The sequence below is a fragment of the Phocoena sinus genome, chromosome 10 (genome assembly GCF_008692025.1).
Source record: "Phocoena sinus isolate mPhoSin1 chromosome 10, mPhoSin1.pri, whole genome shotgun sequence".
NCBI lineage: Eukaryota > Metazoa > Chordata > Mammalia > Artiodactyla > Phocoenidae > Phocoena > Phocoena sinus.
The window spans coordinates 42400276-42427113 of record NC_045772.1 but is presented as its reverse complement, the minus strand read 5'-3'; the positions used below and the strand labels follow the sequence as shown (position 1 = coordinate 42427113).

The 26838-nt window shown below is 35.9% G+C and overlaps 1 protein-coding gene across 5 annotated transcripts in view; it reads right to left on the bottom strand.

The window, feature by feature from the left end:
* Window positions 1–26838, bottom strand: part of OSBPL8 (oxysterol binding protein like 8) — a 204585-nt gene that overhangs the window by 100709 nt on the left and 77038 nt on the right. For 2 of the 5 annotated variants that reach the window (XM_032644815.1, XM_032644814.1), the window contains exon 3: window positions 5267–5303. The exons of the other annotated variants lie outside the window; for them this stretch is intronic. In XM_032644815.1, coding sequence (XP_032500706.1) covers window positions 5267–5303 — 37 coding nt within the window. The remainder of the gene's footprint in view (window positions 1–5266; window positions 5304–26838) is intronic. 5 annotated transcript variants of the gene reach the window in all.

The window sequence follows — 26838 nt, the reverse complement described above, 5'->3', positions numbered from 1 at the left end:
GATGAAACTGGACCACTTATTTTCTGACAAAATAATTAAGTCAAAATGGATTAAAGACTCAAATTTAAGATCTGAAACTATAAAACTCCCAGAAGAAAACTGGAAGTGACCTTTTTTTTCTTTTTTTAAAAAATTTTTTAATTTATTTTTGGCTGTGTTGGGCCTTCATTGCTGCGCGCAGGCTTTCTCTAGTTGAGGCGAGCGGGGGCTGCTCTTCACTGCGGTGCATGGGCTTCACATTGCGGTGTGCAGGTTTCTCATTGCAGTGGCTTCTCTTGTTGCAGAGCACAGGCTCTAGGTGCACGGCCTTCAGTAGTTGCAGCACGCAGGCTCAGTAGTTGTGGCTCGCGGGCTCGAGAGCGTAGGCTCATTAGTTGTGGCACACGGGCTTAGTTGTCCACAGCATGTGGGATCCTCCCGGACCAGGGCTTGAACCCATGTCCCCTTCATTGGCAGGTGGATTCTTAGCCACTGCACTAATAGGGAAGTCCCTGGAAGTGAGCTTCCTGACATCAGTCTTGGCAATGATTTTTTAGATTTGACAGCAAAAGTAAAGGCAATAAAAGCAAAAATAAACAAGTGAAACTACATCAAACTAAAAAGCTTCTGCACAGCAAAGGAAACCATCAATACAATGAATGGAATAAAATGTTTGCAAATCATATATCTAATAAGGGGTTAATATCCAAAATATATAAAGAACTCATATAGCTCAATAGCCATAAGGTACATGAAAAGATGCTCAACATCACTAATCATCAGGGAAATGCAAATCAAAACCACAATGAGGTATCACCTCACACCTGTTAGAATTGCTATTATCAAAAAGACAAGAAATAACAAGTATTGATGAGGATGTGGAGAAAAGGGAACCCTTGGCACTGTTGGTGGGAATGTAAATTGGTGCAGCCATTATGGAAAACAGTATGTAGGTTCCTCAAAAAGTAAACCTATATAGAACTACCACAAGATCCAGCAATTCCACTTCTGGGTATTTATCCAAAGAAAATGAAAACGCTAATTTGAAAAGATATACGCATTCCATGTTCACTGGAGCATTATTTACAATAGCCAAGATACGGAAACAACCTAAGTGTCCATCAATGGAAGAATGAAATCTTTTCATTTGTGACAACATGGATGGACCTTCAGAGCATTATGCTAAGTGAGATAAGTCAGAGAAAGACAAATACCATATGATCTCCTTTATATGTGGCAGCTAAACAAATAACCAAGAACAACAACAAAAACTGAACTCACAGATATAGATAACAAATTGGCGGTTTGCCAGAGAGGGGGATGGCGTTGTGCTTGTGCAAAATGGGTCAAAAGGTACAAACTTCCAGTTATAAAATAAATAAGTCATGTGGATGTAATGTACAGCATGGCAACTAGAGTTAATAATACTGTATTGCATATTTGAAATTTGCTAAGAGAGTAAATCTTTTTTAAAATTGAAGTACAGTTGATTTACTATGTTTCAGGTGTATAGCAAAGTGATTCAATTATCTATCTATATATATCTACCTATCTATCTATCTATATATATATATATATCTACCTATCTATATTCTTTTTCAGATTCTTCTCCATTATAAGTTATCACAAGAGTAAATAAATCTTAAAGAAGAAGAAATTTTTTTTCACAAGAAAAAAAATTCTGTAACAATGTATGGTGATGGATGTTAAGTGGATTTATTGTGGTTATCACTTCAAAATATATACAAATATGGAATCATTACATTGCACACTTGAAACTACTACAATGTATGTCAATTATACCTCAATTAAAAAAATTTTTAATTAAAAATGAGAAAAATGGTGGGAAAACATGAACAGTTAGTTCATGGAAGAAGAAATGCAAATGGCCAATAAATGTACAAAAAGATTTTCATCCTCTTTAGCAGTCAGGAAAAACAAATCAAGATCACAATGAAATAAATATTTTACACTCAGCAAAACTGAAAAAAATTAGTAAGTCTGATAATGCCAAATACTGGTTAAGGATGGGATCAGTGAGCCATCTTAAGCATTGCTGGCAGAATATAAACTGATATAAGCACTTTGGAAAACCATTTAGAGCTTATAAAATTGAATTTCACATATCCTATGGGTCCAAAAATTCCACTCCTAGCTTTATACCTAGAAATACTCTTCTATGTGTGTACCAAGAGACAAAAATAAGATTCGTTCATAGCAATGCTGTTCATAATAGCAAAAATCAAAGCAACTTAAATATTCATCAATTGAAAACAATATGGATTAATATATTGTGGTACAGGCATATAATGGAATAGTATATAGCACTAAAAATAGATGGTCTTTATCTATACCCAGTAACATGGCTGAATCTTGGAAATCCAATGTTAACTACAAAAAACAAGTCACAGAAGATGACATATAGCATGATACCATTCCTATAAAATTAAAAACCTAGCAAACCTTAGTGATACATATGTAACCTAAAAATAACCCCAAAAATCTATTTTTGAAAAAGCAAAGAATAATAAACAAAAAAAAACAAATTAGTCATCACCCCTGGGGGGGGGGGAGGCACAGGGAGAGGAAAGAGAAGAAGCACATAGATAGACATGAGGCATTTGTAGGATTCAAATTCTGTAGTTGAATGGTAGGTTCAATATGTACTCACTGTATGATTATGCTTTATAATTTACATATGCTTCATATATTCTTTTATAGTATTAGTACATTTAAGGCTAATTTAAATACATTATAAGGACAGCTAAAAGAATTAAAGTATGCTTTAGTATTCCATAAGAAAGACATACATATCTAAGTCTTGAATAACTTCACTATATAAAAAAGGAAAAGTGTAAACTTAGTTCTATTCACCCCTTTCTAACTCCTTATTTATTGAGGTATTATTGTTTATGATTTTGATAACCTTGAAATGAGAGGGCTTATAGAAATAGCAATACACAGAGTATATTTCCTTAAAAAAAACAGAAAACATTTTAAAATTTGTTTTCTTTCACCACATTCACAAACATTAACTATACAGAACATTTGCGTAATATAAAAATCATTTTGATGTCCTATATCACTTGCACAATAGTAGACTATTCACATATAAAGGGCAGTGACTTTATTTTCATTTGTATAAAACTGACAATAAATACTTACTAAATGCTTGGATCGATATTTGACCAATGAATCACTGCAGGATTCCAAAACAGTTTCTGGTAATTCAATCAACTGCCTAACCTTCTAAAGATATTAGCATTATAGTGCCCTCTCCTGGTTCTACTTTGTAGTCAAAGTAAAGCAAAGCCACCTACTTTGCTAGTCATATTACTTTTAAATATGGTAAAAACTAATCACACTGGAATAATAGTAATATAATTAACATACTGTAACTTCTAAGAGAATATGATTCTATAACTACCATTCTTTCTGAATTCAACTCATCAATACAAAATCTGAAGAATATTACAAGCCTCAAAGTCTCATGTTTGCTTTTAATCTAAGTGAAAACTAATAAGTAAAGTAATTGTTTAAAGTCATACAAATCTCTATGAAAATCCTAAATAACCCCTTACAGGGGATATACCTTTTCTCAAATACATAAGTAATTTGAATATGATCTTCATAGTTTTTTCATTCAATTGTACAGATCCTAATGAAGTACTATGTGAAATTACTTTTCACTCAAACAGATATATGGTCTGCAGTAAATAATTATACAGCCTGTCTTTAAACAGTTGGCAGAGTACAATATAAACTCTTCTCTACTATATGTTGTATATTTTAATTTACATATGCTTAAAATATATAACCACAAAAAATTTCTAAAAATGCAATTCTATTTGTAAAGTTCAGCACTGCCAATCAGTTCACCTGAGCCAACATCTAAATATATGAGGTAATTAAAGTAACTGAAAAATGCATTGAAAATATCTACCAGGTATCACAAGTAAGCCTGAACAAGAAAGCATAAAAATGTTTTGGGATTTGTATACTTTTTCTACTTTTAAATTTCACTATTCTAATAATGCGAGATGTATAATAAACAATATATTTAAAATACTATGAATTGTTGCAATTAGAATAAAAAAGGAATTTTAGCATATCACTTTAAATTACCTCTCTTTTTAGAAAACAAAATCACAAATATACTATAACCATTATTAGAGAAAACAGCAACTAATCTAGACCAAAGTATTTTACAACTAGAAGAAACTTTGCCATTATCTTGCTCAGTCCCCTTCTTTAGTCAATAACAAAAATGAGCCCCAAAGTGGTGAATTGATTTACTACAGTCAATTACTTAGGAATAAATACTAAAACATCCTAAATTGATATAATTTCCACATTGGTCTTGAATAAAGTTAAAATCTTTGTCTGATTTATGATGCAGTAATATCTTAATTATTTGGTTAGACTTGAATTCAGTAAAATGATAGTTTCATTCTGATTTCTGAAAACCAGAAGATGACATATTGAACTAGCAACCGATTCTAACTCCTTAGATATTTAAGTTCTTAGCTTCAGGCTCTTCATCTACAAAATTAATGCTTTATTAAATGATCTCTGAAGTTTCATTCACCTCAGTAATTCTATGACTTTTAATATGTCACAAAGCTTTGAAATTATGCATTCATGGGTCTAACTCCCCTACTAGTTTATAATGATCTTAAGGGCATGGCACATGTTTTATTCATCATGTATCCCCTGAAGTTAGCACAGCGTCTGGTCAAAAAAAAATTTTTTGGACATAAATTTAAAGGGTGTATCTTCTAAATCCCTAGATAAAACAGGTCACTTATGAAATCACCAAAGTATACATAAAAAGTTTTCATAACCAAAGTATCTATTATGTAAAAATTCTGACAAAATAAGACACTATTTCTCACTTTCATATGGCAGTGAATTTGTTGTACTATATCCAGCCTCAGAGTGCTCTGATCTATGCTTTGTGATGACTGTAGAAAGGATACTATAAAGAAGTATTAATTCATAATTTAGGAATTATCAACTTATAAATTATGAAGTAGATAACTGGCTAAATAAATAATCCATATTCAGATAATCAGGATGTAAATATACAAACACTATCAATCTCAGATGGACACTGACAACAGATGGGTACTGAATGATCATTCATATTCTTTACTTTATATTTCAATGCCTGGAAAGAAAAGCAGAAGACTTAATAACCAAAATGGAAATACCACATGCCTTTTCTAAGTACACATCAAAATATTATCATGTCTCCAAACATGCCATTCAAACTTTAGCTACTTACTTGATGGCCCAAGGACATCTTTGCTATCACCAAGAAGCTTTTAATGCAGGGTAATTGAGCAGCAAACAAATACAATCCAAATCAGGAAGAAGCAAAATGTATCAGGATTGAAGCAGCAGTGAAACAAAAGGACAAGGAAAATAGCATTAGTTTTATAAGTAGAAAGCACATGCATATCAATTCTAATAATCATAATTCGCAAGGAATTTTCTTTTCCACACATAAAAAGACATTGGCTTAGGTGTTATGTTTGTTTTAATTTTGGAAAATGAAGGTGGAAAGAGAAAAATGAAATCACCCAAGTATTTTGTTTTGAAAATTACTCAAGTGAAAAATTACTTTCAACTATAATTCAAGATATGGGTTAGGAGTGATAAAAAATTATTTAGAAATGTAAAGGACAGCCAAAAAGTTATTCATTTAAATTCAAGTGGCTTAAAAATATATAACACCCATGCACTATTAAATATTAGTTCTGCATGCCATGAAAGCACTTAACACTACATAGAAATTCAGGATGCTTCTACATAAAGAAAGGAGTTTACTGAGTGCTTATATTATGCCAAGCATGTGCAAAGAGCTTTTACAGAGACATCAACAAAGTGGAACAAATTTTTTTCTCAAATGGCAAAAAAACAAAGAGTATTGATTAGAAGAACAATAAATTTTACTAAGTTAGGCAAAACTTTCTTAGGACCCACTAATATCAAGCATATAATCTAGAGCTACTAGTCTCTAGGAAGTCAGAAGATCCAATTCTTAAATGATTAACTTGCAATCAACTAAAAGAAACAGGAAAAAGACTGCTGATCTTTGTCTAGTAACTATTTTAATAAACAGCATTACACTAAATGTCACGTATAGACAAGTGTTTTGGTCTCCCTTGGCAGGAACAGAGTCCTTAGCTCTCTCCTTCATTTCAAATACCAAACATGGAAACGTATCAGAAGTGATTAAACAAACAAACAAAAAGTTCCCACCACTAATGACATTATTGTTTGGTCTTATTTAAAGGGAATGGGGAATCTTAATTGGTTTTGACCAAAAAAAAAAAAAAAAAAGTAGCAGTTGTTTGCTTTAGGGCTTCTGCTATCTCCTAGGGAAAAAAAAAAAATCTTGGCCCTGTTACTTCCCTAAAGTGATGGTTATTTCACAATGCTTAAAATTATGTTCTAATGCCTTTAAAGGCATTTGCTCTATTCATTTTTTCTATAGGTGTCCATTTAAATTCATTCTTCTATAAACTGAGTTCACAGATAAACTAAAAAGAAATACAGCTTTAGTGACAACGAAATAATTGTGCTCAAATCCATTACAGCTAGCAAGCATGTGGGAAGAGATTAAAGTATTTGTGGCAGGCAACCTCTAAAATGGCCCCAGTGATCCCCACTTTTTGGTGTATAATCCCCTCTCTTTGAGCATATACTGGACTTGCTGAATCACTTCTAATGAACAGAAAATGGCAGAGGTGAAAGGATGTCATTTCCAAAATTAGACTGTAACAAGACTATGACTTCAACCTTGTTTGTGGTCTCTTGCTCTCTCCTAGATAGATGATCCTGGGGAAAGCCAGCTGCTGCATCATGAGGCAACCCTGTAGAAAGGCCCATGAGGCAAAGGAACTGAGGTCTGTCCACAAACCCTAAGTGACCCTGGAAATGGCTCTCCCGCCTCTCCTGACCCCCTCAGCGGCAGCTCCCACTCTCCAGTAGCTTGATTGCAACCATATGAAAGATTCTGAGCTAGAGACACCTAGCAAAGCTGCTCTTAAATTCCTGACTCACTGAAGTTGTAAGATAATAAATGCTTGATTTCTACCATTTAATTTTGGGATGATTTGTTATATATCAATAAATAACTAATACAATATTGGAAAACTGAAGGAAGTTCAGAACCTGACAGAGACAACTATGGCAAACTTTACAAATCCTTCATAGACATCTTTTGGAAAAATCTTCCTGTACTGATATGAATAATTACCAGTTTCCCTAGATTTACCTATAACTTCCTAAAGGAAAGAATGATTCTAACCATATTTACATAGTTAAGAGTATTTAATTTCACAAGGGCCAGTCACATTTGAAGCTTTTGAGCTGGTCTTCTACTTAGGATAAAAGATCAAGTTCACTTTCATTGTACAGTTCTGTATGATATAATTCTCAGATTTTGTTGATTAAAAGCACTATGTCATCTTCTGTGCAGCTGTACTCCTTATATATTTACTCCCAGAAAATAATCCCTAGCATACACAACAGCTTCTGAACATTTATTTCAAATTATGCTTTCAACATTATATCCTCAGGCATATTGGTGTCATATAAATCTGAATGTATTGTATTAATCCAATATTTTTCTCAGGCTGAGGCACTGGAGAATAATCAAAGTAAACACTGTCTATTCTTATCATTAATCTATCATCCATCCATCCATCCAAATAGTCACTGAGTACCTACTATATAGACAGGTATCATTTTAGGCACTGAGAAATATAGCAGTGAACACAGCAGACAAAAATCCTGTCCTTGTGGTAGTTATGTTCTAGTAGGGAAGATAAACAATAACATAATAAACAAGTAAAATTTTGATGTATATTATATAGTATAAATACTAAGGAAAAATAAGCAGAAAGTGAAGACATAAAATGTTAGGGAAGATGGAGTTAAAGTTTTAGATAGGGTGGCCTAAGAAGGCTTCACTACCAAGCTGACTGAACAAAATGAGGAAACTTAACCATAAGGACTTAAAGGGGAAGAGTACTCCAGGGAGAGGGAGGATCAAGTACAGAGCAGAGTACTTGAATAGCAAGACTGGAGTGTTTGGAGAATAGTGAAAAGGCCAGAGGGCTGGAAACAAGGCAAGCAGGAGAGTAGCAGATGAAGTCAAAGAAGTAAACAGCTGTAGGACTTTATAGGACATAGTCAAGCCTTCTGTTTTATTCTGGATGAAATAGGGAGCCACTGGATGGTTCTGAGAAAAGGAGTAACATACATGATTATGTTTTAACAGGACTGCTCTGGCTGCTATGTTGAGAATAGACCAGAGGGACAAGGGTATTATCAGCTCAGAGGTTACTGCAATAATCTAGGGGAGAGATGAAGGAGACTTGGACCAAGATGGGAGCAGTGACAGTGATGAGAAGTAGTTAAGTTCTAAATATATTTTTAAGGTAAGGTCAACAGGATTTCCAAACAGGCCAAGCATGAGGTAAAAGAAAAAAAGGAATCAAAATGATGTCAAGTGTTGGAGTCTGAGCACCTGGAAGGATGAACTGCCATAATCTGAGATGGAAAAGACAGTGAGACAAGCTAGTTTACAGGGAGAAATATAGGTACAATCATCCCTTGGTATCCAGAGAGAACTGCTTCCAAGACACCTCCCACCTCCACCCCACCCCACCACAATACCAAAATCTGCGGATGCTCAAGTCCCTTATATAAAATGGTGTAGTATCTGTATATAACCCATGTATATCCTCCTATATACTTTATGTCATCTCTAGATTACTTATAATATCTAATTCAAAGTAAATGCTATGTAAATAGTTGTAAATACAATGAAAATGCTATGTAAATAGCTTATAGCATGTGGTAAATCCAAGTTCTGCATTTTGGAACTTTCTGGAATTTTTTTCCCCCAAATAATTTCCATCTGCAGTTGGCTAAATCTTTGGATACAGAACCCTCGGACATGAAGGGCCAACTGTAGCTCAGTGTGGAATACATTAAGTTTGAAATGCCTGTCAGACATCTAAGTCAAAATGTCAAGTAGGCAGCTAGACACACAGACCTGTACAGGGAAAGGTTTAGGTTGGTAAGAAAATAGTATAAATTATGGTATGTGTGATAGTTAGGGTATATGATCTGAATGGCTTCATCACAGGAGACTGAAAAATGCCACAGGATAAAAGAACAGCCTCCAGAAAACATACATTATAATGGAACAACAGAACTAAGAATTAAAGCTGAAACGCTACAAAGAGAAGCAGAAACACAATGAAAAATAAGCTTCACTTAAGAAACCTTTCCCAGAAGGATGTGGATAAAAAGGCATTAAGTTGAGATGCAAGTGAAATCATCCTCCCAGAATTATTTGCAAGTGATGCTAACTGGGAAACAATATATAAGTAATTGAAGATTACATATTAATTTTACCAAGTAACTGACATCACTGAAGTCTTCTACACACTGCTGAACTGCACACTACACTTCTTATTCTTACTGCTTTTAGGATTGGGCCTAATTTGTGCAGTTCCATATTGTATAACCCATGAATAAAGACAATGTGGAAGTACTGATGTGGAAATGCTCTATACAAGTACCTTTTAAGATATTTAAAAAAAGAAAAAGCTAGCCACTCTTCTTGGCTTTTGATAGAGAACAAAATACTGCTAGAATTTCAAGGAATCCAGGAACTTTCTCCTCAGCTTGTTCAGAAAAAGAGCATTTAAGATATGACAGGGCTTCCCTGGTGGCGCAGTCGTTCAGAGTCTGCCTGCCGATGCAGGGGACACAGGTTCGTGCCCCGGTCCGGGAGGATCCCACATGCCGCAGAGCGGCTGGGCCCGTGAGCCATGGCCGCTGAGCCTGCACGTCCGGAGCCTGTGCTCCACAACGGGAGAGACCACAACAGTGAGAGGCCCACGTACCGCAAAAAAAAAAAGATGTGACAGAAACATTTTCTCTCTCTGAGCAACTTACCATGTTTACAATTATCCCTTGAACAATGTCCATACAGTCATCTCAAATTTTTTATCATATAAATAAATTCTCTACTTTGGCAGAAAGCATGAGCTGAAAAATAATAATAGTAACATGCCTAGAATTTTTCTACTTGGCATTCAATAGCATACTACCAGTACTTTAAATAAAAGCATGAAATATAGCCATTATCTAAATCTTTACTGATTTTAGTCTACAAATATCAGGAAAAGAGCATAATATTAAAAATGTGATTTTACTTTAATGTACTTCTAAATATTTGCCATGTCATCTATAATTAGCATAAAACTTGTGATCTTTAAGCAGTGTAAAGGAAGAGGTAGAAGTTCATAATCACACCCTTCAACCTGAGAAACCCCTCAGTCCTGAGCAATCCAGGACAGATGGCCACCCTATATATATAATACAGAAACAATACCATGAGGTTCATAGCTTGATTTCATTGCCTTTAGCACGGCACCTCCCTGTTTTATTGATTTGACTTACTTGTTGAGCTTAAGAGAAAGTACAAATAGCTTATCAAGCACTGATATGAGTAGAGCTTAAAAATAAAATTTCAAGCAGACGGCACCTCTTCCCCCAATACAGTTGATCAAGTTGTACTCAGAGAAGCAATCCTACTTCAGTGGGCTCTTGGAAGCCACAATACTGAAGAAGAATTATATAAAACATCTGAAGAGTGCTTGGACTTCCCTGGTGGTGCAGTGGTTAAGAATCCACCTGCCAATGCAGGGGACAGGGGTTCGAGCCCTGGTCCAGGAAGATTCCACATGCTATGGAGCAACTAAGCCCGTGTGCCACAACTACTGAAGCTCACGCACCTAGAGCCCATGCTCCGCAACAAGAGAAGCCACCGCAGTGAGAAGCCCGCACACCAACACGAAGAGTAGACCCCGCACGCTGCAACTAGAGGAAGCCAGCACACAGCAGCACAGACCCAGTGCAGCCAAAAATTAAAAAAAAAAAAAAAAAAAGAGAGAATAAATTTTTTAAAAAACAGAAAATTAAAAAAAAAGAATGTTCTACTTAGTGTTATCTTTGGCTCTTAGAGTAAGAAATTCAATGAGGGATATACAACGCAGCTGAGATCTGTTTGTTAAACAGGAGTCATCACTCTACACTTAAATAAATTTTTTCATATTCCTGCAATCGTTTGCAAAACACACATGTGCACATTTTATCCCTGAGTTTTACAGGAGAGATTTTAAGGGAATATTTTTCTGGGACTAGAGTTTATCGCTGTTAGAGAATATGATCTGATCTGCCAGGTAGTTACATTTTTGATACAGCAATTCCACCACTAGGAATGTATACTAAAAGATGTGTTCAAGGATATTTATCACATCATTTATAGTAATCTACTTAAAACAGGGAATTAAATAAATAATAATACATTCACATAATAAAATACTCTGTAGTCATTATAGTTTGGTTTTTTTTCAGGGACTAAAAAACATTCATTATATATTGGCTTTTAAAAGTGTTATACTGAATCACTTTGCTATACAGCAGAAATTAACACAACATTGTAAATCAACTATACTTCAGTAAAATAAAATTTTTTTAAAGTAGGTTATAAAGAAGTTTGTATGATATGACTCCATTTTTATGAAATTTCATGTGTAAGATATACACATATGAACACATATATGCCACAAAAATAAAAACAGTGGTTACCTCTAGAAGGTAGAATTTTATTTATTATATTTTCCTTTATTGTTTAAAAATGCCACATTGGTATGCATTATTTTTATAGTCAAAAAAGATTAAATCTATTTACATATTGGAAAAATGAAAACGGAATTTTCAAGGTGATCTTTTCGATCTATGTTAGCTACGCTTTATAATGGCATAATCATCTGTGATTAAACATAGTGGAAAATATATTTTAAGAATCTAACTTGAAATCCTAAAAAAAAATACAAAAATGTTAACATTTTGAACATAATACCATATATTACTCTCTGTCTCTTGAACTTCAGCAATTTCTGCAAATGGCAAGATCTAAAAAATAGGACAAATTTTCTCAGGAGTGATTTAATTTCGTATACCTGAATCTGAATCTAGAGAGCCCGCACAGTTTATCAAATGAATTAAGTGGTGCATTAATCTTAAAAAGTAGCAAAAAAAAAAAAAAAAAGCAATAGTATGCTTACCAGTATCTGTACACTGGAAACTAAATCCTTAAAAAAAAAATCCCGAGGCTTCAGGAAATTATAATCAATCTGCCAACCCATGAAGTCTTCTCGGACATGTTCTGGGGCTTTTTCCCAGTTCTTATCCTCCTTGCATATATTTAATTATACCAGCCCTTCCACCATGCAAGCCCTCTCCTCCTTTCCATGCAAGTCCTCTCTCCTCCTTTAGTTTCTAAAATACGCCACTGCTCTGGCTTCCTTTCTCCTAATTGCCTACCTCCACTTGGTCCTCCAATTCAATAAGTGAGTGACCTTAACCAATGACCAATCCTCAACTATTTGTTGTTTTCTCTCTACCTGCTCTCTTCCTGCAGATTCCATTCTTAATGAAGGCTCATTTGCTACCTTTATTCAGACAACTTTCAAGTTTCTTCTTCAGACCTAGCCTATCTCCAAAACTTCAGCTTAACATATTCCTACCTGTATGTTCAGACATTATTGCAAATTAACTTCCTGTTCTAAAATTCTGTTAACAGGCCCTGAACCAAGATGGCGGAGTAGAAGGACGTGCTCTCACTCCCTCTTGTGGGAACACCAGAATCTCAACTAGCTGCTGGACAATCATCAACAGGAAGACGTTAAACTCACCAAAAAAGATACCCCACATCCAAAGACAAAGGAGAAGCCACAATGAGATGGTAGGAGGGGTGCAATCACAGTAAAATCAAATCCCATAACTGCTGGGTGAGTGACTCACAGACTGGAGAACACTCATACCACAGAAGTACACAGTGGGAGGAGGAATTCCTACAGAATCAGTCTTTGAAGTCTAGTGGGATTTGATTGCAGGACTTTGACAGGACTGGGGGAAACAGAGACTCCACTCTAGAGGGCACACACAAAGTAGTGTGTGCATCAGGACCCAGGGGAAGGAGCAGTGACCCCAGGGGAGACTGAATCAGACCTACCTGTTAGTGTTGGAGGGTGTCCTGCAGAGGCGGGGGTGGGGGCTTTGGCCCACTGTGCGGACAAGGACACTGGCAGAAGAAGTTCTGGGAAGTACTCCTTGGCATGAGCACTCCCAGAGTCTGCCATTAGCCCCAACAAAGAGCCCAGGTAGGCTCCAGTCTTGGGTTGCCTCACGCCAAACAACCAACAGTGAGGGAACCCAGCCCCGTCCATCAGCAGTCAAGCGGATTAAAGTTTTACTGAGCTCTGCCTACCAGAGCAACAGTCAGCTCTACCCACCACCAGTCCCTCCCATCAGGGAACTTGCACAAGCCTCTTAGATAGCCTCATCCACCAGAGGGCAGACAGCAGAAGCAAGAAGAACTACAATCCTGCTGCCTGTGGAACAAAAACCACATTCACAGAAAGACAAGATGAAAAGGCAGAGGGCTATGTACCAGATGAAGGAACAAGATAAAACCCCAGGAAAACAACTAAATGAAGTGTAGATAGGCAACCTTCCAGAAAAAGAATTCAGAATAATGATAGTGAAGATGATCCAGGACCTCGGAAAAAGCATGGAGGCAAAGATCAAGAAGATGCAAGAAATGTTTAACAAAGACCTAGAAGAATTAAAGAACAAACAAACAGAGATGAACAATACAATAAATGAAATGAAAAACACACTAGAAGGAATCAATAGCAGAATAACTGAGGCAGAAGAACGGATAAGTGACCTGGAAGACAGAATGGTGGAATTCACTGCTGTGGAACAGAATAAAGAAAATATAACAAAAAGAAATGAAGACAGCCTAAGAGACCTCTGGGACAACATTAAACGCAACAACATTCACATTATATGGGTCCCAGAAGGAGAAGAGAGAGAGAAAGAACCAGAGAAAATATTTGAAGAGATTATAGTCGAAAACTTCCCTAACATGGGAAAGGAAATAGCCACCCAAGTCCAGGAAGCACAGCGAGTCCCATACAGGATAAACCCAAGGAGAAACATGCCGAGACACATAATAATCAAATTGGCAAAAATTAAAGACAAAGAAAAATTATTGAAAGCAGCAAGGGAAAAACGACAAACAACATACAAGGGAACTCCCATAAGGTTAACAGCTGATTTCCCAGCAGAAACTCTACAAGCCAGAAGGGAGTGATGTACTAATGTATACCATGATATACATGATATACTTAAAGTGATGAAAGGGAAGAACCTATAACCAAGATTACTCTACCCGGCGAGGATCTCTTTCAGATTCGATGGAGAAATCAAAAGCTTTACAGACAAGCAAAAGCTAAGAGAATTCAGCACCACCAAACCAGCTCTACAACAAATGCTAAAGGAACTTCTCTAAGTGGGAAACACAAGAGAAAAAAAGGACCTACAAAAACAAACCCAAAACAATTAAGAAAATGGTCACAGGAACATACATATCGATAATTACCTTAAAAGTGAATGGATTAAATGCTCCAACGAAAAGGCATAGGCTTGCTGAATGGATACAAAAACAAACCCATATATATTCTGTCTACAAGAGACCCACTTCAGACCTAGGGACACATACAGACTGAAAATGAGGGTGTGGAAAAAGATATTCCAGGCAAATGGAAATCAAAAGAAAGCTGGAGTAGCAATACTCATATCAGATAAAATAGAATTTAAAATAAAGAATGTTACAAGAGACAAGGAAGGACGCTACATAATGATAAAGGGATCAAGCCAAGAAGAAGATATAACAATTACAAATATATATGCACCCAACATAGGAGCACCTCAATACATAAGGCAACTGCTAACAGCTATAAAAGAGGAAATCGACAGTAACATAATATGAGTGGGGGACTTTAACACCTCACTTACACCAATGAACAGATCATCCAAAATGAAAACAAATAAGGAAACACATGCTTTAAATGACACAATAGACCAGATAGATTTAATTGACATTTATAGGACATTCCATCCGAAAACAGCAGATTACACTTTCTTCTCAAGAGCGCACGGAACATTCTCCAGGATAGATCACATCTTGGGTCACTAATCAAGCCTCAGTAAATTTAAGAAAATTGAAATCATATCAAGCATCTTTTCTGACCACAACACTATGAGATTAGAAATCAATTACAGGGAAAAAACCATAAGAAACACAAACACATGGAGGCTAAACAATACATTACTAAATAACCAAGAGATCACTGAAGAAATCAAAGAGGAAATCAAAAAATACCTGGAGACAAATGACAATGAAAACACAATGATCCAAAACCTATGGGATGCAGCAAAAGCAGTTCTAAGGGGGAAGTTTATAGCTATACAAGCTTACCTCAAGAAACAAGACAAATCTCAAATAAACAATCTAACCTTATACCTAAAGGAACTAGAGAAAGAAGAACAAACAAAACCCAAAGTTAGCAGAAGGAAAGAAATCATAAAGATCAGAGCAGAAATAAATGAAATAGAAACAAAGAAAACAATAGCAAAGATCAATAAACCTAAAAGCTGGTTCTTTGAGAAGATAAACAAAATTGATATCCCATTAGCCAGACTCATCAAGAAGACGGAGAGGACTCAAATCAATAAAATTAGAAATGAAAAAGGAGAAAGATTTGGAACAAGACAAGGATGCCCACTCTCACCACTATTATTATTCAACATAGCTTTGGAAGTCCTAGCTATGGCAATTAGAGAAGAAAAAGAAATAAAAGGAATCCAAATTGGAAAAGAAGAAGTAAAACTGTCACTGCAGATGACATGATACTATACACAGAGAATCCTAAAGATGCCACCAGAAAACTACTAGAGCTAATCAATGAATTTGGTAAAGCTGTAGGATACAAAATTAATGCACAGAAGTCTCTTGCATTCCTATACATTAATGATATAAAATCTGAAAGAGAAATTAAGGAAACATTCCCATTTACCTTTGCCACAAAAAGAATAAAATACCTAGGAATAAACCTACCTAGGGAGACAAAAGACTTGTATGCAGAAAACTATAAGACACTGATGAAAGAAATTAAAGATGATACCAACTGATGGAGAGATATACCATGTTCTTGGATTGGAAGAATCAATATTGTGAAAATGACTATACTACCCAAAGCAATCTACAGATTCAATGCAATCCTTATCAAATTACCAACGGCATTTTTTACGGAACTAGAACAAAAAGTCTTAAAATTTGTATGGAGACACAAAAGACCCCAAATAGCCAAAGCAGTCTTGAGGGAAAAAAACAGAGCTGGAGGAATCAGACTCCCTGACTTCAGACTATAGTACAAAGCTACAGTAATCAAGACAATATGGTACTGGCACAAAAACAGAAATACATATCAATGGAACAAGATAGAAAGCCCAGAGATAAACCCACACACCTATGGTCAACTAATCTACCATAAAGGAGGCAAGGATATACAATGGAGAAAAGACAGTCTCTTCAAGAAGTGGTGCTGGGAAAACTGGACAGCTACATGTAAAAGAATGAAATTAGAACACTCCCTAATACCATACACAAAAATAAACTCAAAATGGATTAGAGACCTAAATGTAAGAGTGGACACTATAAAACTCTTAGAGGAAAACATAGGAAGAATATTCTTTGACATAAATCACAGCAAGATCTTTTTTGATCCACCTCCTAGAGTAATGGAAATAAAAACAAAAATAAACAAATGGGACTTAATGAAACTTCAAAGCTTTTGCACAGCAAAGGAAACCATAAACAAGATGAAAAGGCAACCCTCAGAACGGGAGAAAGTATTTGCAAACGAATCAACAGACAAAGGATTAATCTCCAAAATATACAAAAAGCTCATGCAGCTCAATATTAAAAAAACAAACAACCCAAACCAAAAATCGGCAGAAGACCTAAATAGACATTTCTCCAAAGAAGACATACAGATGGCCAAGAAGCACAGGAAAAGCTGTTCAACATCACTAATTGTTAGAGAAATGCAAATCAAAACTACAATGAGGTATCACCTCACACCAGTTAGAATGGGCATCATCAGAGAATCTACAAACAACAAATGCTGGAGAGGGTGTGGAGAAAAGGGAACCCTCTTGCATTGTTGGTGGGAATGTAAATTGATACAGCCACTATGGAGAACAGTATGGAGGTTCCTTAAAAAACTAAAAATAGAATTACCATATGATCCTGTAGTCCCACTACTGGGCATATACCCAGAGAAAACCATAATTCAAAAAGACACATGCACCCCAATGTTCATTGCAGCACTATTTACAATAGCCAGGTCATGGAAGCAACCTAAATGCCCATTAACAGACGAATGGATAAAGAAGATGTGGTACATTTATACAATGGAATATTACTCAGCCATAAAAAGGAACGAAATTGGGTCATTTGTTGAGACGTGGATGGATCTAGAGACTGTCATACAGAGTGAAGTAAGTCAGAAAGAGAAAAACAAGTATCTTATATTAACGCATGTATGTGGAACCTAGAAAAATGGTACAGATGAACTGGTCTGCAGGGCAGAAGTTGAGACACAGATGTATAGAACAAACAAACCAAGGGGGGAAAGACGTGGTGGGGTGGGGATGGTGGTGTGATGAATTGAGCGATTGCAATTGATATGTATACACTGATGTGTATAAAATTGATGAGTAATAAGAACCTGCCGTATAAAAAAAATAAATAAAATTAAATTAAAAAAGAAAAAAAATTCTGTTAACAAAGAACAAGCTTTAAGCTTGTTTTAGAAACATCTTTATGTCAAAAACCATACTCAGTAGCTTCCCTCAGAAACCAACTTCCATGCCAACTTGCTCAATTCTTTCAGTGGTACCATCTTTCTTTGAATCACTCAGACCTAAACCCTTGAGTCACTGAGACTCTATTTTCCCCCCAACATCTGATTAAGTCATTAAATTGTAATTAATTTTAAATAGACAATATCTACTCACATCTAGTCCTTTCTTTCAATTCCCATTAATACAAACCAGGCCAGACCCACATCACCACATTTATCAGCTTTTGCATCTTCCTTCTAATAGATGTCCCTGCACTCAGTCTTACCTTACTCATTTACCTACTACACTAAATATTGAAGTTCAAACACACAATAAAGACATGGTCCCTATTACTAAGAATATCACCATATATTGAAGACTGTATATACTGTAGTAGAGTAATTCATTTGACTTTAAGGTAAGTTATCTCCACCCAATCTACACAATATTACTCATTATTCAAGCCAGACCTATCATTAGCAAGTCATTTAGCTGTTCTGAAATTTATTTTCTCCTCTGTGAATACACAATTATTAAACCTTACAACTTTCCAAAGTTGTTGTGAGGCTTAATAATAGTTTACATGAGTGTACTTTATAAATTTTTGTTAAAGCATTATTCAGACATAAGGCAGAATTACTGAGTGGTACAGTAAGTGACAAAGACTAAGAAAGGACCAAGAAGGGAATGATTAATTTACCAAGTTAATTCCCTAACATATCACTTGGGCCATGTGACTCCTCCACTTAAAAATATTTGATAGCACCCATTCTTTAGGGAAAAAATCCCCAACCCTGATATTTAAATCGTCTACAATTTGACCCAATTATTCATTCCACAGAAATGTTTTGACCTCCTATGAGATAGCCTTGCAACTCCAAAATTTCACTTATCTAAATTATCTGTCTAGTAAAACTGATTGCTCAGAGCAATCTGCAATATTCTGCAAAAACATTGTTTTTGCTTCCCTGTTCAATAGCTCAAAAGTTCCCTGCCTTGAAGGCTCAACTCAAATTGCCAATTCTGCTACCAAAGTTCAAGATGAAGTGTATCTTTCCCCAACACTAACTTTCTAATACCAGTTCTTTAACAATGCATAGTTATCTCATAGTATTTCCTCTACTGCTACCATAAATAGGTAAAAATTAATTTGTTATTTAACTTTTTTCCTAATATTACAATGGTCTAGTTATAGTGTTGTCAAATAGAACTACTGGACAATTCAAGTCTAGCACAACCTTACCTCTCCCCAGCTCAACCCACTGACCACTCTCTAGCATTTGTCATTGTTGACCACTCCTTTTCTCAAAACTCTCCCCCCTTCCTTAATTTCCAAGTTGTTTTCTCTCCTTTCTCTCCTTTCCTCTTTCTGCCTGGCCCGCTTCCCCTTCTTTTCCCTTAAGATAGTTATTTCCCAAGGTTGCAGCCTAGAATCTCTTTTGTCCCCATGCAACATGCTTTCCATGAATGATTCCACTGACTTGATTTTTATGGATTCTATTCACTGACAACTCCCCAAATTAGTTTCCCACCTTAACCTCTCCTGAACTCCAGCCCCTTAGGGCCATCCCAATCACTCTCCTGGTACACTCATTCTTATTATCCCAGAAAAAATAGCACATCCTTGGTAAGGGTATTCCTGACTTCCTATGCCAGGCATAACAAAGGGATACTCACTCCATCTGTTTTGTCACTGCATCCTTCTATCACGCAGAAGTGCAGCAGGCAGCCATAGAGCTCCATGTGTTCCTAGGGACCTGTACTTCCATCTTCCTGAGTGAGGAGGTAGAAAGACCCCTCACTCACCTCTCCCCTAAACCTCAACACTTCCAGCCCAACCACCAGTCTGCATAAAAGATTTGTGAGCTTCACACTTGGCTCTTACCTCTGCCTAGAAGCTACCTTTAGGACTCTGTTTAAAAGTCACTTCATCAGGGGCTTCCCTGGTGGCGCAGTGTGTTGAGAGTCCACCTGATGATGCAGGGGACGCGGGTTCGTACCCCGGTCCGGGAAGATCCCACATGCCGCGGAGTGGCTGGGGCCCGTGAGCCATGGCCGCTGAGCCTGCGTGTCCGGAGCCTGTGCTCCGTAACGGGAGAGGCCACAACAGTGAGAGGCCCGCGTACCGCAAAAAAAAAAAGTCACTTCATCAGAAGACTTCCATGATATTCCTAGAAAATAGCAACACCTATCTCCAATTCTGGTACTCTTTATCCTCCTTACCCTGCTTTATTTTTCATCACAACAATCATCACACAGCACAGTATATATTTATGTATATTTTTTTGTCCTTCTTCAATGGAATGGTTAACTCCACTAGAGTAGGAACTTTGTCTATTTCTGTTCACTGTCGAATCCTTTAAGATTAGAACAGAGCCTGGCACATGGTAGACACTCAACAGACACTGAATGAATGAATGAATAAATGCATGAATGAAAAAAAGGCTCAGTCAGTATTATAACCCTAATACCTAGCAAAGAATTTATTATACATATGTAGTTTGTTGAGTTCCTCTGTTTATTAAAGGAATTAGTTTCAATTCTCCTATGACAAAAAACAAGTCCTTGCTCATCTTGTATTTTCCAAAATTTAACATTCTGCATTCTTAAAATATATATGCAAAGAACTAATATGGGCTAGAACCATGAAATCTGAGTTCTAAACCTATTCTAAACCTTAAGTCGATCAGTATTTCCTAAGTAAACTTGAATAAATATTTTGAATTTAGTTTTCTTATTTGCTCATGACATCTGTTACAGTACTAAAATTCTGTTATACTAACAACTCAACATAGAAAATTATCTCAATCCTAAGAACATCCTTAGCTGTAATTTAAAGCATATTTGTATTTTCTTCCACTATTAGTCTTTGGCCATTATATGCCCGAAGTCCATTGCTAGAAATTCTCCCATGCTTTTTCTTAAATAATTCTGTCCTTCATAAGTGACACTGGTACAAATTCACTACCAGTTTTTGGTAATGGAGCATAAATTATATTTATTCTGGTACTAGTGGTCCCTTGCCAGGTTTAAACCAACCTCCTTCATCAAGATCTTCAGATACAAAGGAAGTTCAAAATCAATCAATGTGATGTCAGTTGTAACTAATGTGAGACTGCTGGTGAAGTCTGTATTTATAAAATAAGAAAAAAGTTAACTGTCCACTAAAAGAATTAAACCGATGACCTTGGCATTTGACCTCATTAACATGTTCCTCTATATCTGACCTAACCATCCATAGTTACCTGAAAAGGTTATGAAATAACAGCTCAACAGAAACCATGTTATCATATTACTATCATGCCAGGCTAGGTATGATAATTGGTTATATGAGGCAGCTCACGTACATAAATATTTCAGTGTATGATGCTTAATCTTATGACTTGTTTACATAATTTCGAGTTTCAGTTTGAAATAAGAGGCCTTACTATTACCTGCAATTTCGTTTTGACCAATTCTTTACACAGATACATGAGCCTACATTTCTATAATGAATCATGATCAGGAATTGATTAAGACATAAGAACTGTATAACAAATACCTTCTTTCCTTCTGAAGTTTCTATTCTAACAAATCATTCATTAGTAAATTATGTTTGATCAAGCCACAGGCAAGACTGCTAATGATAACATGGAAATGTCACCCTCCGTGACTCATAATATCTACCACTTATAAAAATGCAGTCGGCAACTGCTCTCCATGTGTCAGCAACTATGTGGTGCCAAAATGCCAAAAAATTCACCCTGGATAGAAAAATCAAAATTAGTTACAGGAGAACAAAACTTTGGATTAAATAAAATACATCATGGATTGCACATTTTTCGAAGTATACATTATTTTAGGTAATGTATGTAAAAACTTTAAAGGGATGCTTAAAAGGCTAGGTGTAATACAGATCAGTTTACAACATAAAAACATTAGCCTTACATTCAATAACATGAATAACAGAGTATCTGTATTTGAATCCTAACATGGCCCACTGACTAGTTTATGTGACTTAGAAAAATTACTAACCCCTTTAGAGCCTCAGTTTCTTCATCTCTAAAAACAGAGTAATATCTACTTCACAGTACTATGGAGGGAATTAAATGAGAAAGTGTGTGAGACATCAATCCCCGGTGAGGGCACATAGTAAGACTGCAAAAAATAATGTTTTTTCTCTACACAAATACAGTAACCCAAATAGGGAAAGTGCAGATTTTAGAAATCTAGGGGGAAAAGGAAAATCCAGAAGGGACATATTGTCTGTTTTGCTACTATGACCCGACGGGTTTTAACTGTCTTTTACCTAGTTTACAAAACTGTATGCTAACTTGTTCCATGGGCTAACCATCTCTATTTCTATGGTTCTCAACCTTAGTTGGGCATTGAAATCACCTAGGAGACTTCAAAAAGTACTGATTGATGTCTGTGTCTCACCCTCTAAGATTCTAATTCAATTGAACAGCCTGAGCACTGGGATTTTTCAGCACACCCCAGATAACTCTAATGTTCAGTTGGTTGCCCCTCCCTCCAATATCCATAATTCTGTCAAGATAATTTTCCTAAACCACACTCTGAACAGGTTGTTTCCCTACTCAAAAAAAAAAAGAAAAAAAAATTGAATGGTTTGACATTACATTAAAAACGAAAATCCCAAACTGTAAAAAATAGTATTCAAGGCTCTGTATAATCTGATTCTAACATCATAGGTGAGAGGCAATACAGGAAAAAGATTAAAGCTTAGCCTCTGGAGACAAAATGTATCCCAGTTCTGCCACTTACTAGTTGTGTGACCCTGAGCGACTTTCTTAACTCTCTGTGTCCTCATCTATTTACTACTGAGATAGTAAATTATATTATCTCATAGGGTTATGTGAAGATTACATGAGTTTATCTACAAAGTACTTAGAACTGCTCTGGCACATTATAGAAATTAAAAAATGTTAGCTGTTATTTCATTTCCTCTAGCTTTATTTTCTACTAATTCCCCTAAAGCAGCAAGCAATATTGCCTCTGAGACCTAAATATGCTCCAAACATGGTGTAGTCATAAACCTGGCCGAGTGTACTATGTGTATAAGATATGCTCAATGATGGTAGGCTAGTTTTTTAGACTCAATATATGTTCAGCTAAATTAAATTTCACTGTGTGTGTGGGTATACATGTACATACACAGATACAAATATAAATTCATATACATATATGTAAATTCATTCCCTCTCTCAAGCTCTTTCTTGCTCCATTGCTGTTGTTTTCACCATATTAAACTTAAGGTGACTTCTGAAGCAGTCACAAGTTATTGAAAACCTACTGAGGTGAGGTCTGGATAAATATCCCTTCATTGCTCTATTCTCACTAGACAGTTAGACAGGTAGAGATTTTCTTGAACTTTTAATCAAATTTTATCTTTATGTATCTCCAACATGCTGAAATTCTAATCCTTCACATGTCTTTCCGAGGTTTTGTGGGACTCTCATTTTATTTTTTTAAAAAGCAGGAAGAAATCTAAGATTCTTAATGCACATAATTTTAATTAAGAGTTAAAGGTGGAGCTATGGATGTCTTGGCTTTTACTATATCCTGCTTATAAGAAGCATCTGCATGTCTTAAAACTTAGGAGAAACAGCAAATGATAATGCTTATGAAAAACCTTCAAACCATACTTTTAAAATCTGAATGACTGCAATGTTATGGATATTGAAAGAAGTAATAAATCTTTAAAGCCAAGTTTCCACCTTAAGTCTAATTTAGCAAAACAAATAACTTTCTATTGGGTAAATGACATAATCTATTTACTTGGGAGTGAGCCACCTTACAGACTTCTGATTTTTAAACTGTGGCATGTCACAGCTGACAAAGATCTTAATATAGATGAAACTGTCCAACAGGGCTGCTGTTCTTTTGATGTTTTTGGTCCCCTTTCAGCCACCACCTCAGCCAACCTTCACACAGGGAACACAAAGCCAAAAAGAAAGTAACCAACTGTTTTTACAAATGGGAACTGAGTTACTTACCAGTGAAGTAACTAACACCCTCCCTGAACCCGTCACTAGAGATGGATGGATGGGGAGCAAGCTTCAAGCAGACAGAGAGTACGGTACCACAGATGGAAGAAAGGCCAGGGGGCCAGAGTAGGAGGAAGACCTGGGAGCCATCTTTCTGGGCCTTTTTCTCTCTATAATACTGGACAGATCACTCTCCACTGTGTCCTTACTACCATGGCACAACACAATTTAATACCAACCAGAGGCATTAAACAAAGTTTTAATCACTTTTGTTTCTAAATTGTTTTTAAATCAGTTGTAGTATGCACACAACAAGTGCAGGCAAAGACCCTGACTACTGCCTCCCACTGTTCTTTCCCCCAAATGAGCTAACTGATTACAACTAGGGAGGCAGCTTGTCGAAAAGAATTATGCCCAAAGCAGAAATACAGAAAAATTCCCTAAGAAACAGAATATATGAGTGGAAGGAGCAAATGAGGAATAACGAAACAATGATTTTAACAAGAGATTCTTCACCCTAAGACATGTATTCCCTAGACAGACCAAAAAGTCCCTGGTTCTTACTTTTCTATCTAGGACAGTATCAGATATCCTAGGAGAATATTATTTCCAAGAAAGTACAAGCTCACAAACAAAAAAATTAATATCCTAAGAAGCCCAAGTGCTGAGAAGGAAAACTGAACAATCTCAGTAGAAGGAAAGAAAATTAGTAAACAAAAGCCATCAAAAACTTAAAATAACCACAATAAATATGTTCCAAATGATACTGGAGGATATTGTAAAAATATGAAGCATGACCAAGCAATCACAAAAAAACAGCTAGTAATACTGGGTATAAAAATATTATGGTGAAATAAAGTATACAGCAGATTTGAACAGCAAAACAAATATGATACAATAATAAATTAGTGAGTCAGAAGAGTGGTAAAGGAGTTCAACAAAAAGGCACAAAGAAAGGAAAAGATGGAAAATATAGAAGTTAAGAGAGATTAACGAAGCAAAAGTGCTATTATATTCACAAAATAGGAGACCCAGAGAATTTTTTTAAATAAAAAATATTAAATCTTAAATAATTTTGAAACCTCCACAAATGGATAAATTTCTAGAAAAATATAAAAAGGCTTTAAAGACTCCTCCACCTCTCACCCCTAGACATACCTACACCAAAACCACAGGCTCAGCTGTATAAGGATTGAAAAGAAAAAAAAATGACTATTATTTGCAGATGATATGAATCAGATAAAATAATAAATCTAATAAACAAAATACATAAGCATTCAACCAATATTGTTAAATATAAAAATGAAAAAAGAAACAAAAACAAACAAAAAAACTCCTTGATATAGATCATGTCTGAATGCTAGGTACAATTATGAAATAGGCAAATTTTATCTCGATCATCACTCCCTCATTCCTAAAGGCTCTATCATAATTCTTCTTTTCCACCCTCAACTCCCCCTGCATCTCCAACACACCCAATCAACTACTGGGTCCCTCTTTCACATCACATAGCTGCCAATTATTTGTCTTTAAAGTGTTAGTTACTGAATGTTTAAATGAGCAATTCTCAAACTTTTGGGTCTCCAGACCCCTTTCCACTCCTAGAAATTACCAAAGACTCCAAAGAGTTGTTGTTTATGTGGATTATATTTATTGATATTTGCTGAATTCGAAATTAAAAGTGAGAAATTCACTATCTTTGCCAGGTGATCATAGTCAACATCAAAAGTGATAAGTCATGTTGATAGTGTATACTTTTCCATAATGATGTGATGATGGCATTTTACCTTTGTGGTCTCCTCCCCAAAAACCCAGTCTAATCATGAGAAAAACAACAGACAAATTCCATTTGAGGGACACTGCAAAATATCCGACCAGAACTCCTCAAAACTGTCAAGGTCATCAAAACCAAGTAAAGTCTTAAGATATTATAACTGCCCTAAAACTCTTAGAGGAAAAACATAGGCTGAACACTCTTCGACATAAATCGCAGCAAGCTCTTTTTTGACCCACCTACTAGAGTAATGAAAACAAACATAAACAAATGGGACCTAATGAACCACAGAAGCTTTTGCACAGCAAAGGAAACCATGACGCAAAGACAACCCTCATTGTGGGAGATAATATTCGCAACAAAGCAACTGACAAAGGATTAATCTCCAAAATATAAAAGCAGCTCATGCAGCTCAATATCAAAAATGGGCAGAAGACCTAAATAGACATTTCTCCAAAGAAGACATAGAGATGGCCAACAAACACATAAAAAGATGCTCACTAATTATCAGAGAAATTCAAATCAAAACTACAATGAGGTATCACCTCACACCAGTTAGAATGGGCATCATCAGAAAATCTACCAACAACAAATGCTGGAGAGGGTGTGGAGAAAAGGGAACCCTCAAGCACTGTTGGTGGGAATGTAAATTGATACAGCCACTATGGAAAACAGTATAGAGGTCCCTGAAAAAACTAAAAATAGAACTACCACATGACCCAGCAATCCCACTACTGGGCATATACCCAGAGATAACCATAATTCAAAAAGACACATGCACCCCAATGTTCATTGCAGCACTATTTACAATAGCCAGGACATGGAAGCAACCTAAATGTCCATCAACAGAGAAATGGATAAAGAATATGTGGTACATATATACAATGGAATATTACTCAGCCATAAAAGGAATGAAATTGGGTCATTTGTAGAGATCCAGATGGACCTAAAGAGTGTCATACAGAGTGAAGTAAGTCAGAAAGAGAAAAAAATATATCGCGTATTAGTGCATATATGTGGAATCTAGAAAAATGGTATAGATGATCTTATTTGCAAAGCAAAAATAGAGACACAGATGTAGAGAACAAATATATGGATACCAAGGGGGAAGGGATTGGTGGGAGGAATTGGGAGATTGGGATTGACACATATACAGTATTGATACTATGTATAAAATAGACAACTAATGAGAACATATTGTATAGCACAGGGAACTCTACTTAATGCACTGTGGTGACCTAAATT